Raw genomic sequence first — 16,805 nt, forward strand, 5'->3', positions numbered from 1 at the left:
CGGCCGAGCCCAGGGGCGCTATTGAGAGACGGTCCCCGAGAGGTCCGCGGCTGGGCCAATCAGAGAGCGGGTGCTATCAAAGGGCCCGGCAGAAATAGCGGACCCAGCCAATAGAAAGGGTCGGGAGGCGGGACTAAGGGGGCGGGTCCGCCGCGCTTTAAAGGCGCCCCGTCCCCCACCCACCTGTGGGTCGCCAGCCGGGTGGGAGCCGTGGAGGCGGGCAGGGAGGGCGGTCTCGGTTCTGTTCTTTCCTGCCCGATCCCACCCCAGAACCAGCGCTCTACCATCCTGCACCCACCGTCACACTGCTCCCGGCAGCCAACACGGTACGGCTCCTCTGTACGGCCTCAGGATGCGAGGCTGGGCAGTTAATAATTGAGGGAGATCCGATAATAATTCCTGCAGGGGAGAATGATTAACAACCTGTGAGTTTGGCTTGTGAGGAGAGTTCGAAGCTGACTGAAGAAACTCGGCGTAGCTTGGACAGCAGCTGCTAAGGGGAAATGCAATCAATAATTAGCAGGATTTCAAGGTGCGAATACCAGACGGACAAGAGAGACGCTCAGTATCGTAAACAAGGAAGCAACTGTGACAAATGAGCCAAGATTTATTTAGGAAATTAAAGGAAATAACCAGCTAAGCACCAGCACGTTACTCTCAGCAGTAAGAGCTGACTGACAGAGAAGTTTCAAGGAGAATGGTTTTTATCTGAGTCATTGCAAGGACTGCAGGACACATTCTGGCATGGGTTTCCACCTGTGGCTGCAGGGTTTGCTTCTGTAGGAATGAAAGGCTTTTGCCACGCTGAAGTTTGCTGTACAGAGCCTACACCTCTTTAGAAGATCCCTACCTTGGTCAAGTTTGCAGGTTCTGCTCTAGCAAACACCATACACAGAAGGGTTCCAGGCCCTGCTCACACACAGATAGTGCTTCATCCTCTTCTTAGGTCAAATTTTCCAGCTAGCTTTCCTCAGCAAGCCTCATGAAGGGGTTGTACCTGGAGACTTGCCTGTCTCAGCCCTGTTCTTCTGATTTTCCACTGGGTTGAAACAGGTTTTCATGCTGGTGTCATGCCTTTGGAATGACATCTGGAGAAGCCAGTCCTTAGCTTGTCTCATCTCACACTGTCGCTCAGGTTAATGATATGTTGCAATATTTTGACACGTTCCATTTATGGATCCAAGCTCAAAGGCTTGTCTGACTCCAAGATCTCTGAGTTATAGAAGGGACACTTCTGTTTAGAGAGAGGTGGAGTGTTTCTGCCTAAGAAGTGCCTTGGTAACAGACAAGTAAAATCCATGTCTTCTCACTTGTAGCCTCAGGCACTAACTAGTTGAATGTGTTACCTCCCACATAACTGTGTCAGAAGGAGAGATTTTGCTTTCCAATCCACCTGCTTTTGCCATCTGATTCAGCTTGAGGCTAGAGCCCAGTATTTGGGACACCAGATCCAAAAGCTGTTTCATGGTCAGGAGACTGCTGGGTGGCATTGCAAGGACTGTGACACTTTATCTCCTGCCTTCCTCACTGCTAGTGTGAAACAGGAGTTCCTTTGAATTAACCAGCCCTGCCACATGGTGTGGGCAAACATAACTCCCCTCTTCCCACCTCCGAGGACTGCTCCATGTCCTTACCTGCACACATCCTTCCACTTCAGCTGAGCACTGCTGCTCTGTGCCTCATCTCCAGCCAGCACCTAAACATAGCAGGGCTCACTCCCTCTGTCCTTGCTGTGTCTCTTGGTGTTGCTGGGCTGAGGCAGGACAAGAGGTGATGTTCAGCAGTCTTGATACAACCTTGGGGGCCCCATTGAAAGCTGCACTTGTTGTTGTACCTGCTGCAGCCTGCTGTGCTGTGGCAATCTCACCTGCCTTGCAGGTGCCAGAGGTGGAAGATGCAGACATGGTGTCCTTCATGTAGTCACCAAATTTAACCACTTTTATCTCTCTCAAATACTCTTTCAGTTTGTATAAAATCAGTCTACTGAACAGGATATTACCTCTGAACTGAAACTGCTTTGCTGTTCAGGTGCTGAGCAGCTGCAGGGACAGATGTGCCTGTCTTGTTTCAGAGCTGTTCTACCAGCCTGCTGATTTCTAGTGCTGGGCATAAATTTGCACTACAGGATATCACCTGGACTGCACTCCTGTGTCTCTGCCCTTTTTTTTCAAGGGGAATTCACTCACTAGGGCTCTTCCTGTGCTGCAGGAAGCCACAAGTCTGCAAAATCCTAGTGGTAAGGTTGGATATTCAGGAGTTTGGTGCTCAGGTGAGGTCACCCCAGTGAGCAGCCAGGGCCCTCTCTGCATCTCAGCCCTCTCACATCCCCAATCCATGTCTCTAGTGTGGTAGAAGGAGTTCCATGCATGGCAGCAGCCTGATTTTAGGGGTGGTTTTAGCTGCCCAAGCTCAGCTCTTGTCAAAGAGACAAAGCACCCCAGCTCAAGCATAGGACTACTTGTAGGTGGCACCCAAAGTTAGCAGTGAAAAAACATGGACATGTGTGTGATCTTCCAGGAAGGACAAACAGAAAATCTGTCTGTCCATCCAGCTGTCTGGTGCCTGGAGAGACAGTGGCACCCTGTGGTGACACAGGCTTATCACAGTGTGTCACCTGGGCCTTGTCAGACAGGTCCTGCACTGAACAGGCTTCCCAGTGAGGTGGTGGATTCACTGTCCCTGGAAGTGTTCCCAAACCATGGAGATGTGGTGCTTAGAGATATGTTTTAGTGGTGGGCTTGGCAGGGCTGGATTAACAGCTGGACTCCATGGCTTTGAGGATCTTTTCCAACCTTCATGGCTCTGTGATTCTGTGACCTATAAGATCACCAAGCCCACGGCGGTCTCTAGAAACCTACAAGTGGGAGCATCTTGGGGGTGTCCCTGTGTCTGTTTCACTCTGAGCACCAGCCAGCTCCCTGCCACGTGCCACAGAGAAGAGGCTGAGCCACTCTCCTATTTATATCATGATGCTCCTGCTTTGCTATATTAGTACCAGCCTGAATCATCCAGCTGGGCTCCTGGAAGATCCATTTCAGATTGTCAGCTGCCTCTTCAGGCACTTTTGCTTCTGGTGTCTCCTGTTTCAGGGTCATTGTCTCACACCCCAGTCCAGCCAAGAGCAGAAATAGCCTGATACTAAATAGTGGTCAGAAACCCTTCAGAGAATGCAGACCTCCAAAATCCAAACCACAGACCCTGTGGCCTGGAAGGAAGCATTCCATCTCTTTGCTAAACATCAGCCCCATTGCTTGTCTCTCTAAATTCCTCTTCCAGTCTCTATGGGACAGGTGCTGTTCTTTGGTTCCTCTCACAAATGGCATTTGCTCGCAGCACTGAACAGCTGGAGAGACAGATGTGTGTGTTCTTCAGAATAGCTCTGATCAGCCCCCTGTTACTTGCAGTACATACAGGCTTGCATTAAAAAAAAAACAAAAAAAAACTCCCTCCCAAACAACAACAACAAGAACCAACCAACCAAAAAAACCCCACCAGAAACCTAGAAAAACCCCTAAAACAAACAACCTCCCCCCAAAAAGAACGCCATAAAATGCCAGAACCTCCTTCCTATCTCTTGTAGTTTCAGCGAGAATCAGAACAGACGATTGAACTGGGTCAGGGGCAAACCCGGTCAAGCAAGGCTTGATTTTAGCTCCCAAAGAGGCCACCGCGAGCACGGGAATTCACAGCGGGATCCCTCCCGTGCCTCGGGTTCCCGAGAGGGGGAGACTCCTCAAGCCCAGAGGGAAATGTTTGCTAAAGTTTGTTAAAGCCTGCTCCTGCCACCCACCAGCCTCCCGAGCCCCGCCGGCCGGGGGTGGCCCTGGGTCCCGCCCCCTCATGCATATTCATAAGGGGGCGGGACCCTCTAGCCATTATTCATTCGGTTTCGCGCGCTTTCGTGACCACGTGGTCTGATTTTCGCGCGGAATCCGGGGGCAGGAAGCGGCGGTGATGGCGGTGAGTGGCTGTGCTGGGCTGTGCCGGGCAGGGGCAGCCGATCATTTGGGGTCCCACCTCCATGAGTTCGGGCCCGGCGTTCTCCCCGCTGCCGGGCACTCGGCGCTGCGGGGTCCAGAGGGGATTTTGGGGTGGGGGGGACACTGGGGGCGCGCCCGGCGGTGCTCCCGGAACGCCGGGGGAATTTTCCCGCGTTCCCGGCGCTGGGAGCAGAGAGCCGGGCCGGGGCACGATCGGACCCTTTCCCTCCCCTCCGGCTGCGCTGCCAGGGTGGATTTACCCCGTATCTCCCACCCTATCCCCCCACCCCATATGTTTCCATTGTCTTTTGCAAGAAGGGTTAATTATTGTAACTCACGGGTGATCCATATACCCCCCTTCTGACGGGCACAGGCTCCTGCAGGCACTAGCCCCCTCTCCCCCTCTCCCCTGCCTTCACCGTCCCTCCTGTCCCCGCAGGACTCCTCCGAGTCGCAGGCAGCGGTGACCAGCCCCGTGCGGAGCTCCCGCCGCGGCGATGCCTTCACGTCCAGCCCCGGTCGGGACCTGCCTCCCTTCGAGGATGAGTCCGAAGGGCTCCTGGGGACCGAGGGGCTCCCCGAGGAGGAGGAAGAAGGGGAAGAGCTCATTGGGGAAGGGATGGAAAGGTAAGAAAATCGTTCTGGGGGGCTGTGTCTGGCGATGGGGTGCTGGGGATGTCAGGCAGCCAGAGACATGGAGGGAGCTCTCAGACCTTGTGTGATCCCTCTGCTTGCTGGCAGCTGGGGTGACAGGGCTGAAGAGCTGCTGGGCAATGGGGAAAAAAAGGTCAGAGCATGGTGTCATTTGAGTCCTGGGAGAACTGAGCCAAGTGCCATGATGGTCCCAGCTGGGTAAACCAGGATCTACCTGGGTGTGTGATGTGCATTCAGCCCAGCTTTGCTTCTCCAGGCATGAATTTTGATGTTGTTTTACTCAGCAAGGTCTGCTGGCAAACTTTACAACACAAAGGCTTGAATGCTGGCATTCCCAATCATGGTTTTGGAGCTCTTTGCATTCCTAACTGTGGTGCTTGGAGCCCTTTTACTGCAGGCCATCTTCCCCTGGGAAGTGCCTTCCTGCTCAACACGTTCTGTCTGTGCAGAACTGTCCTGACACCTGCCCAGTAGTAGCTGCAGAAGGGCTGCAGAGTTGCTTTCCTGGCCTGACTCCCTGCTCTGTGTGTGTGTGTAGGGACTACCGGCCCATCCCAGAGCTGGATGTGTATGAGGCAGAGGGCCTGGCCCTGGATGATGAAGATGTGGAGGAGCTGACTGCCAGCCAGAGGGAAGCTGCCGAGCGAGTGATGAGGCAGCGGGACCGCGAGCTGGAGCAGGGCATGGGCCGCATGAGGAGGGGGCTGCTCTATGGTAGGTGCATATCAATCCCACCCTGGGGATTGATAACGACCTCACCCTTGGGGGGAGCTGGGCTCTCTACTCTCAGGTCAGTAGGGAGGTCTCCAGAGCTCCAGTGTGCCTGGGCTCTTAATGAAATCACTGGCTGTGGCCTTGGCTGGATTCCCCAGTGCAGGATCCCTTTCCTTTGGGTTTCCTGGGAGCTCATTTGGTGTCTTGGTCACTGCTGAAACAAAATAAGGATCCTGGACCTGTATCAAAGGGTTGGGATTCTGCCAAGCTGTGCTGTCAAGTTTCTTGGTGTTGGTGCTCCTGTACAGACTTTTGTGGGCTGGGTGGTGTCGCAGACATCTTTTGTGAAAATCCTTTTCTTTAGGATTTTTTCCCTTCTGAGAAGCTGAGGCCTCAGAAACAAAATGTAAACAATGGTTATCTGCTGCTGTGGAATGCATCAGGTTTGTCTGTGATTGGGCCATCTTGAATGTTTACAATTAATGGCCAACCACAGACCAGATAGCTTGGACTTTCTGTCTGAGCCACAGATCTTTGTTATTCATTTTTTTCTATTCTTAGCTAGTCTTCTGAGGAAACCTTTACTTCTATTTCTTTTTAGTATAGTTATAATGTAATATATATATATCATAAAATAATAAATCAAGCCTTCTGAACATGGAGTCAACATTCTCATCTCTCCCCTCATCCAAGAACCCCTGTGAAGGGTGGAAGGGCCTTTGCTGGACTTTCAAGCTCATTCCTTGGGCAGTGCATTAATAGACTTGAATGTGTGCTGTTGCATACAAATCTTCAAATTCACACCCTTAAAGTCTTGGCTGCATTGTGGAAGATGTAGGAGCAAGTCTAGAACTGGATTTAAGGTGGGCCTGGGATGTCTCTTGGTTTGTATCCCAGGCTGTGACCTCTTTACTTGCATAGCCTCTGCAATCCCACTGTGACTAATCCATAGAGTGGGAATGGGAATCCCAGATGCTGAGCAGTTTTTCCTCCCACCCCCAGACAGTGACGATGAGGATGAAGACCGTCCTGCCCGGAAGAGGCGGCTGGCGGAGCGGGCTGCCGAAGGCTTGGAGGAGGAGGATGAGGACATGATTGAGAGCATTGAGAACCTGGAGGACATGAAAGGGCACTCTGTGAGGGAGTGGGTTTCCATGGCAGCGCCCCGGCTTGAGATCTATCACCGCTTCAAAAACTTCCTGAAGACCCATGTGGATGACCGTGGGCACAATGTCTTCAAGGAGAGGATCAGTGACATGTGCAAAGGTAGGGCTGGGTCACTGGAGGCTCTCTCACTCTTTACGTGGATCACGGTACTTTGTGGTGATCCAGTACAGAGGTGGGTATTTGCTGCCTGCCCTCTTTGTTCCAGACATTGAATCAGCACTTCAAGAACGACTGATGCTGCTGGAGATAAATGAATAATGGAAACATGTCTAGTGTCTTCTATGATTCTGGCTGACTAATTAGAAGGCCCCTGGCGTCTGCTCCTCATTAATATTCATTTTGTAGAAATGCTAGCAGAAGAATATGTGGGGCAGCAGACAGTGGTCTGCAAGTTTGTGATCTGAAAGAGACAACAATTGCTTCCTGTCTGCACCAGTTATTTTCTCACACTGGAAACTGCATTATCCAGCAAGGGGACACAAATAGACCTTGTGACTTTGAAACTGTGTCAGTGTTGTAGCCTTGTATTCTGACTAGCCACTGCCAGAAGAAACGGTCATTAAGGCTGTCATTGATGAGTTTTAAAAGCAGAAATTGTCACATCTAGGAACAGCTCATGTAGCTGTGTTTGTTGTATTTATTCTTTATAGTTAGCAGAAGCTTCAGCTGTGGAACAGGATCAATTTTGTAAAGCTAGGAAATAAAAGGCATTTGTCTCATCCATTTCCACGAACATAAGACACAGGAGGCTTTTTGCCAACCATTCAGCACATATAATGTCTCTCCTATTAACTTCTGTTTCCTGGAGGTCTCCGAGAAAATTGTATATTGGGCTGAGGCTTTTGAATTTCAGGAACAGTGAGCCTGGGGTGTATCTGTGCAGACCTGGAGAGGAACAATCACAAGCTTGGTACTGATAAAGAATTTGTTATAGAAATAAATTTAAAAGAGTTTTCCACCCATTTTCAAATTGTTAATCTCTAAACTTTGGGGAAGGTGCAGAGATCTATTAGCTGCAGCCTGCAAGATACAGGTTTGTATGTTCTGGCTATCCTTTGCAAACTCCTTGAGGAACGAACAGGCTGAAATTACAATTCACCCCATCTTTTTCTTAAGAGAACAGAGAGAGTCTGGTGGTGAACTATGAGGATCTGGCAGCCCAGGAGCATGTCCTTGCCTACTTTCTGCCCGAGGCCCCAGCAGAGATGCTGAAGATCTTTGATGAAGCAGCCAAGGAAGTGGTGCTGGCCATGTACCCCAAGTACGACCGCATTGCTCAGGAGATCCATGTCCGTATCTCCCACCTCCCTCTGGTGGAAGAGCTGCGGTCACTCAGGTGAGAGCAGAGCTACCAGCAGTGGCTCTGGGGCTTGCTTTAGGCTTTGGGGTGCTCAGGACTCACCTGTGAGCTAAATCTCTGGGTAAGTCTAACAGGATAACTGAGCTTAGCACAGGGAGAAATCATACTAAGGATGAGCTTTCAGCATCCCTGAGGTAGACTTGTACCTTGCAGCAGGAATATTTCTAGAGAGTGTTTTGCCTTCTGGTGCCTGCAGGCACCCAGCATATCTCTGTGTTTCCCCAGGCAGCTGCACTTGAATCAGTTGATCCGGACCAGTGGAGTGGTGACAAGCTGCACAGGGGTCCTGCCTCAGCTCAGCATGGTCAAATACAACTGCAGCAAGTGCAACTTCATCCTAGGACCCTTTTTCCAGTCACAGAACCAGGAGGTGAAACCTGGTTCCTGTCCGGAGTGTCAGTCTCTTGGCCCCTTTGAAATCAACATGGAAGAGGTAAGAGACTGTGTGCTTGCCTGGGTGAGAGTGGCTGCTCATCCTGCTGCACTGCCTGTTCCTCACAGCCCTGCTTTGACTCCCACCCTTTGAACAGCTTGCTGTGGCTAGAAGGGTCTTCTATATCCAAGGGGCTGTGAAGATAGGTCTGTTTGAGCTCTTGACTCAGTTTATCAACCAAAAGTAATTTATTGCCACACTGTAAGTGTTTGGATTGAATCTTTTGCCACGATCATCTTTGTGGTACACAGTTACATATTCCTATTTTAGAAATGGAGACACACGCTGTCCAGATCTCCTTCCCAGTTAGGTCAGTCTGTCCTGATCTGTCAGCTAAGTAAGCCAGAGAGCAAAATCATTGATGTGGAACTTCTGACTTTCATTCTTTGTTTTGATACCTTTAACCATGACAAGTGGAGCATTCTTCTCTCAGGAACTAGTCTGGTATTTGGATGGGCAAACACTGTGGAGGCTAAACCACAGTGGTGAGATGCAGCAAAGTGCTTTCCTGTCTCCATTATTGCCTATCACACCCTGGAATTGCTCCTCACAGCCCACATCCTCCCATGTCCATAATTCTCTAACTGAAATCTTGGAGTGGCTCTTCTCTTGAGGTGCCTCTGGAGGCCATGCTGGTGCCTGCTGGGCCAGCAGGGTTGAAGAGCCATGCTGGTGTTTGCTGGACCAGCAGGGTGACTCTGATTTTGTTGCTGCAGACAGTGTATCAGAACTACCAGCGCATCAAGATCCAGGAGAGCCCAGGGAAGGTGGCTGCGGGCAGGCTGCCCCGCTCCAAGGATGCCATTCTCCTGGCTGACCTGGTGGACAGCTGCAAGCCAGGAGATGAGATTGTGAGTACATTGCTCAACTCTCAGGAGAGCACAGGATATTTTTAAATTCTGACAGTGACATTGTGGGAATATCTGTGGGGATGAGGGTGCTGTCCTCAGATGCATTTGAGCCTTACCTTAGAATGGAGAAGGGGCTGTTTTGTACTGTGCAGGCACTGACAGAGCATTTCCTGCTTCCCAGGAGCTGACAGGGATCTACCACAACAACTATGATGGCTCCTTGAACACTGCCAATGGGTTCCCAGTGTTTGCAACTGTGATCCTGGCCAACCACATTGCCAAGAAGGACAACAAGCTGGCTGTTGGAGAGCTGACTGATGAAGATGTGAAAGTGATTGTGGGTCTGTCCAAGGATGAGCAAATTGGGGAGAAGGTGGGTCAGCCTCAGGCATCCCTTCTTTTCATGTGGATAGTTTGCCATCACCTGGCAGCTGGATCAGAATGTGATGAAATGGGTCAGCTGGCCAAACAGTGGTTAAAGGAACCCAGAAATCCCAGTTCTCTCTGAGTGGTCTTCTGTAGCTCTCAGACAGCTGTTGGTGAGAGTCAGTTATAGGAGGGAAGTAAATAAGGAACTTCCCTTGTACCTTTGGAGGTAAAATTTTCTGCTTCTCCCTTTCCTTCTCTGATCCTTCTACATCCCAACAGGGCTAGAAGACAGGTGAGACACACTCAGACAGTGCTTACATCTGATCAGTTTTTTCTCTCTATGTCTTTTAAAAGCCAAGTGGCAGAAGTGTTCTGTGAGGCCAGTTGACTGCATCTCCAATCCCCTAAAGGGGATATTATTGCTTAGCTTAAGTTGTGGTAGAGATTTTAAGATTTTAGCTTTGCTTCCTCTATGTTAAGACCTGAATCCAGTACTTGAAAGAACAAACTCCTGGACTGGTGCATGTTCAACCTCACTTGGGTCAGATTTAACTTCTGTAATGAAGGACTTTGCTCCATTGCCTTGGCTGTGCTGTAGTTACAGTGACTGCTGTTGCAGTGGATGCAGCAGCTTCAGTTGGACCAGGAGTGTTTTAACATGAGTAGTCTCCAGCATCAGGTTATTTTCAGAATACCCTTGAGAAAATAAGCCAGTTGTTTGTAATATTTGACTATGACAACAATTCATGTGTGGCACAGCCCATTCAAGTACTGTCATGTGCAGGGAGTCAGCCTCTGATCAAGGTTCCAGCTTTACAAGAGCTGATAACAGGCACTGTGGTGTGCCTTGTGTAGAACAGGGTTGTGGAGGCAGTGGCAGCAGCTTCCAGCACCAGACTAAATAATCTGCCATGCCCCAACAGCACCATTTTTGTGATGCTCCTTTAGGTAACAGTGGGTGGGTCATCACCTTTGAAAAAGGCCTCACACTGGATAATAAAACACTCTTTGGAGACAGCAATATCTTAAGAGTAGCTTTAGATATGGCACTTTGCTAATGTTCATGCAAGATTCTCTTCAGAATGGAAACTGGTACTCCCTGGACAACTCCTCTGGTTTCCCTTTCAGATTTTTGCCAGCATTGCCCCATCTATTTATGGACATGAAGATATCAAGAGGGGCTTGGCTTTAGCTCTCTTTGGTGGAGAGCCCAAAAACCCAGGTGAGTGGCTCTTCTATCACACTGAAAACTCTGGTGTGACAGTAGAAATGCTATGACTGGAAACAGCTCCTGTTGCAAACCCAGGCAAGTTTTTATCCCTCCTCTAGGAGGTCATGTTTATGTTCCTTCAGAAGTTTGACCTTCTGGCACCCTGATTTGTTATCACCTCCTTAGAAGGATGTGTCAGCCAGGTTAGAAAGTCTGTTTTACAAAGATAACTGACTTGCTTTCCCCCTCAACTTTCCTGTAAGCTGGTTGCCATGCCTGCTGGTTGTCCTCTCCTCAGCTTTGTGGTGGTCAGGGCAGGGTTGCTGCCAAGCCATGCACTCTGCTGCCACAGGGTTTTCCCATTGCTTTTATAGGTGGCAAACACAAAGTTCGTGGTGACATCAATGTGCTTCTGTGTGGAGACCCTGGTACAGCAAAATCACAGTTTCTTAAATATATAGAGAAGGTGTCAAGCAGAGCAATTTTCACCACTGGCCAGGGTGCTTCTGCTGTGGGCCTCACAGCCTACGTGCAGAGGCACCCAGTCAGCAAGGAGTGGACTTTGGAGGCAGGAGCCCTCGTGCTGGCTGACAGAGGTGTCTGCCTGATTGATGAATTTGACAAGGTGAGCCCAGCTTCATATCTCTGTGAAGGATTAGCTGTGAAATGACCAGCTGTGCCTCTGTCCTCTGAGGACACACTGTAACTCATGGTGGCATCTCCCAGATGACCCAAGTACCTGCAGTTTGCTTAGGCCCTTGCTGGTCCATAGTGCAGTTTGCTGTCTTTTCAGAACTTCTGGAGCTGATTGTCCTTGGTGTGTTTGGCAGTGGGGTACAGACAAATTTTCACTCTAAATCATTCCTGCTTTCCTGTAGATGAATGATCAAGATAGGACCAGCATCCACGAAGCCATGGAACAGCAAAGCATTTCCATCTCCAAAGCAGGCATTGTCACATCCTTGCAAGCTCGCTGCACCATTGTGGCTGCTGCCAATCCCATAGGTAAGTGCTGAGAGACTACAGGACCATCTCAGCATAACTCCACGGCCATGAGAGCTGTGGCACAGCTTCCCTCCCTCTGCCTAGTTCATTCAAGTCTGGAGCAGAGATCAAGCAAGCAGGAAAGTCTTCAGTAACATACTGGAGGTCTGTCTTTCCTGCAGAGCTCCAGCCTTGGGGCCTGTTTGACCTGGATTAATTATTATTTTTATTATTGTTGATCTGTGGCCCAGGTGGGCGATACGACCCGTCGCTGACGTTCTCAGAGAACGTGGACCTGACGGAGCCCATCATCTCCCGGTTTGATATCCTGTGTGTGGTGAGGGACACGGTGGACCCAGTGCAGGTAGGGGCTGTGCCAGGAACCCTGAGTGTGTGCTGGGCCTCAGTGCTGCTGTTGGGATGCTCAGCTGCAGCTGCTCATTGGGGATTTTCTGTCCACTGGCTGTGCTCAGTGTCTGTTGGTGCTCTGCTCTCTTGCAGGATGAAATGCTTGCCCGGTTCGTTGTTGGCAGCCATGTCAAACACCACCCAGGCAGCAAGGAGGCAGTGAATGGGGACACTAATGAGGTCATCCTTCCCAACACCTATGGGGTTGAGCCCATTCCTCAAGAGATCCTGAGGAAATACATTGTCTATGCCAAAGAGAAGGTCCACCCCAAACTCAACCAGATGGACCAGGACAAGGTGGCCAGGATGTACAGTGACCTCAGGAAGGAGTCTATGGTGAGAATACTGAGGAAAGGAGGGAAGAACTGTATACATCTAGACTGCAAATCAGCCTGAGACTGTTCCAGCATGTGTTGACACATTCTTGCCATTCCCATCACAGAAGTCTGTGCCACTGTTCTGTGAGAGACAGGCAGATCCTGCAGTGTCTGCTGAACAGATGATTCTTCCTCTAAGTGCAGAGTCTCGCCTGTTGATGGTGTGGACTGATGGACAGGACACATGTACAGTGTGCCTGCTACAGTGTGCCTGCTGTGGCAAAGTCCTTTTGTTGTCACCCAGTCTGGCAGGCCCACAGGAGATGTTTGCATTCTCTCAGATCCTCATGCTCCTGATACATTACAGGGAGCCATTATCTGTAGAAATGCCCTTCTCTTTTGTCAGTGGGATGTCTCAGGCTCATTTCAGGCTCTCCAAGTGAGAGGAATTTGTTGAGGTGTGAGAGAGATTTTTTGGAGCTTGGGAAAACTATACCTGTTTTGGTTGGCCTTTTGTTTCTTTAACTCCTAACATTTACTAGAGGAAACTAGATTGCTAATCTTGGAAAGGCCCTAAACAGTGTCACAGAGCGACCCCACAACATCCCCTTGCACTGTGCTGAATTCAGATGAGCAGGGAAGCTGTGCCAGGCAGTGTGGCCGTGCCAGCAGGTGGCAGAGCCTCCTAATCCTGAGTCACCCTCAGAGGTGCAGAGAGAAAGGAGCAGTGTGTGCAGTGTGAAAGGAGCTGGGCACAAGGCCCCTGTTCTGCCCCTTCAGTGCCACGTTTCTTGTCCCCCAGGCCACGGGCAGCATCCCCATCACGGTGCGGCACATCGAGTCCATGATCCGCATGGCCGAGGCGCACGCCCGCATGCACCTGCGCGATTACGTGGTGGAGGACGACGTCAACATGGCCATCAGGGTGATGCTGGAGAGCTTCATCGACACGCAGAAGTTCAGCGTCATGCGCAGCATGCGCAAGGTTGGTGTCATCGCGGGGATTACATACGGGTGTCTCCTCATCACAAAGGTTTCACACCTTCTTGGGGTTTCTCATGGGCAGCTGCTCAGAGCACTGACTCTTTCTTCTCACAGTAGCCAACAGACTCCAGTTCCCTTCTCAACACCACCCCACTCTTTCATAGCCCTCTTCTTCTCATTGGATACAGCTGTGGCCTGGTAAAGTCACACCTGTTCCTAATCTTTGATAACTGCAGCTCCTTAGGGGTAAGATTACTTCCTACACTGTCTTTATTTTCTTATATTTTATCCCCCTACACAAGGTGGGCACCACCTGAGCTGGGGGCTGGAGCTGTACCCAGGGCCCACAGGTTCAGCTGCAGCTCCTTGTACTGCCCTGGCTGTGGGAAGAGACTTCATGCTCTGCAGGGGTTTGTCCTGTGGAGACAGGCACTGAGCCTGTGTAAGTACTGTGGGTCTGAAGTGTCAAGGAAGTTCCCTGTCTGACCATCCAGGGGCCCCTCTGGCAGTCACACTAACACCACCTGGGACTAAGGCCACTTCACAGCTACAGACATCACACTCACAGTCAGACAAGGTTTCCTTGCCAGCTTGACCCCAGGTTTTCCTGTAGCAAAGTCTCAAGCATCTGGATACTTAAAATAATTCAATCATTGTGCAATAACAGCTCAAGCTGGGTGCCTTTGAGGAGGGACCCCAAACAAGGCACTGTTCCACGACTGCCCCTCATTAGTGTGTGGTGAGGCAATGGCTTTGTTGGGTCTGAGAAGGAAGTTTACCTTGAGCTTCTGACTCAAAAGCGCTGCCATGTCTATTCTTTTATGACACCTTCCCTGCTACTTTGGCACAGGGCACCTGCTGCTGCTGCCAGGTGATCAAGCCAAGCAGGCAGTTTGTTTCTTCACGTTTTTATTGGGCTCTCAGGGTACAGTTCACCACAGGGTAGCACTCACTGTGGGTTAGTGTGCAGTCTGTCCTGCTCTCTGAGTAGCAGGGCCTGGCTCTGAACAGCTCTTGGCTGGCTGCACGCTGGCGTTTATCCACTGTTGAGTGTCTGCCCTCTGTCTGGACGACTCGTGGCCTCTCTCTTTGGCCTCCAACAGGCAGCCAAGTATGAGCGTCTGCTGGGGAGGCACAGGGCAGTCTGGGTCAAGGGAAACTGCTCTGTGCCTTGCCCAGGGCCAGCCCTCCCATGGCTGTGTCCCTGTGGGCAGCACAGCTCCACTGCAGTGCTCTGCTAGCCCCCAAGAGGCACCAGCTCCCCTGCAGAGATTCCAGATGGGAATAAAAGCAGCCAGCAGGGGAGTTGTGGCTGTCACAGGGCTGGCACTGCATGTGCAGGTGGCAGCTTGGCACACAGTCACTTGAGATACACTAAGGGCACAGGTGACAGCAGTGTCACTGTTGCTCTGTGGTGGGGGGGGCTGGCTGGTGCTGGGCACTGCAGTGTGTCACTGCTCTGATCCTCATGGCTCATCTCATCCTCCCTCCCAGACTTTCTCCCGCTACCTCTCGTTCAAGCGAGACAACAACGAGCTGCTGCTGTTCATCCTGAAGCAGCTGATTGCAGAGCAGGTGATGTACCAGAGGAACCGCTACGGAGCCCAGCAGGACACCATCGAGGTCCCCGAGAAGGACCTGGTGGACAAGGTATGGGCTTACAGCCAGCTGCCTCTGGGACTGCTTCATGCTCTCTGCAGCCTCAGAACCAGAGGCATTCTGAGGCTTCTGACTTCCCTTCCTGCATTATGATACTATAAAAAAGACTGGTGTTAATCAATATAACCCAGAGGCAGGATTGTCTCCTCTGCATCTGCTCCTCTTGTTTGGAAGTTCTGTATTCTTCCCTCTTTGTTCTTATTCACCCCCATAAAGCTTTGGGGTTGGAATGGTAAATCCTTTTGCAGGTGAATGAGAACTTAAGTTCCCTGGTATCTGCATTTGAAGAAGCAAAAAGCAGATGTGTATGAACTTTTCAATCCCTCCTGAGGCTAGCTTGCCTTCTTAATGCATCTTCATGCTCGTCCAAAGGTTGCACTTCTGACTTGGCCATTCTATGCAAAATATTGACCTTGCTTGGCACTAGAGCAGTGTGGTTTAGTGCTTTTCTGCTCTTTGCATCAGATGTGCACAGTAAATACTTCCAAAGCCACACCTTGGTGTTGCCAGGGTGAACGCTCCCAGTCAGATGTCTCCCTTGCAAAACTCTCCTGCTGGATGAGGTTTTGGGGACTTTTGGATAGGAGTTACATTCTGTCTCTGCTGGAAGTAAAAGGACGAGCTGAGAGCAGGCAGATGCTGAGCCAGCATCCTCTCTTGGCTCAGCTCAGCACTGCCAATGCTCCTTCCTCCTGACCTGCAGTCTGCCCTGCTACTGCAGCTCTGGTTCCTGCTGAGCAGAGCAGAGATTGCTGACTGTCAAATTTTATGCAACCTCTGCTGTGGAAAACCACATGGCTCTTACTTTGATTAAATAAACATTTACCTCTCCCCTCTTCCTCCTCCCAGGCTCGGCAGATCAACATCCACAACCTCTCAGCCTTCTATGACAGTGAAGTGTTCAGGATGAATCGGTTCAGCCGGGATGTGAAGAGGAAGCTGATTGTCCAGCAGTTCTGAGCTGGAGCAGAGCCTGCCACATGCTCCTGTGAGATGAGACTCCATCTTGCAGCCCTCCAGGATGCTGCAGAGATCCTGAGCCACAGGGACTAGGCTGCACATCCTCTTGCTTGCTTCGTGCCTTATGGATTAAGGGAGTGCTGAGCTGCTGAAGACCTTGTAAATAGAACAGAATTAAGTAGTTAAATGCCCTGTCAAATCTGTTTAGCAACTTTGTTCACTATTTTGCCTTGTAGCTAAGCACAGCAGGGAGAGAATTGCTGGCCCTCTACATGACATGTTTTCTGTTTGTTTGTCACTAGTTGTTATGGGCTCCTCTGCAGGAGGGACCAAGTGGGAGCATTTGGAAAGCATTATCCATCCCCCTTGGATTGCAAGCACCCTCAGGGATTCTCTGTTCCCATCTCTGCTGACTGTACAGCCTGATGGGTGATAATTGAAACTGCTTTCAACTCTCCATGAACCAGCAGCCAGCCTCTGCTCCAGGCCTTTGTGCCTGGCACTTGACATTTCCCCAGGTGCCCACATGGGTTGACCTTGTGCTTGGTTTCTGCAGGGGAGGAGGGGGGAGACAGGGAACGATAAATGAAACAAAACAGCTCTTTGTGATCTTAATGATGATCTGTTTGGGCACTGGAAACTCCTTCAGTACCTGCTGGGGAATCTCCAGAATCCAGAGTGGAGAGGCTTCCCTTGCCTTAGTGGATGTTACCTCTGTGTAGCTGTCAGCAGGTGTGAATTTACAGCTCAATCCA

The 16,805-nt window shown here is 50.6% G+C and overlaps 1 protein-coding gene across 1 annotated transcript; it reads left to right on the forward strand.

Moving 5' to 3' along the window:
• The first annotated feature begins 3,945 nt into the window (after nt 1-3,945).
• Nucleotides 3,946-16,381, forward strand: MCM2 (minichromosome maintenance complex component 2). Its single transcript, XM_054281081.1, has 16 exons — nt 3,946-3,960; nt 4,420-4,607; nt 5,173-5,348; nt 6,351-6,614; nt 7,632-7,851; nt 8,101-8,308; nt 9,025-9,159; nt 9,341-9,532; nt 10,657-10,750; nt 11,113-11,363; nt 11,617-11,743; nt 11,974-12,086; nt 12,224-12,466; nt 13,250-13,432; nt 14,926-15,081; nt 15,940-16,381. Exons 1-16 carry the CDS (start codon nt 3,955-3,957, stop codon nt 16,048-16,050), a joined length of 2,667 nt encoding a protein of 888 aa, XP_054137056.1. The 5' UTR covers nt 3,946-3,954; the 3' UTR covers nt 16,051-16,381.
• Nucleotides 16,382-16,805: the final 424 nt, after the last annotated feature.

Source organism: Melozone crissalis, unplaced genomic scaffold (assembly GCF_028551555.1).
Source record: "Melozone crissalis strain CALT ecotype California unplaced genomic scaffold, PUWL_Pcris_2 ptg000029l_1, whole genome shotgun sequence".
NCBI classification, from domain to species: Eukaryota; Metazoa; Chordata; class Aves; order Passeriformes; family Passerellidae; genus Melozone; species Melozone crissalis.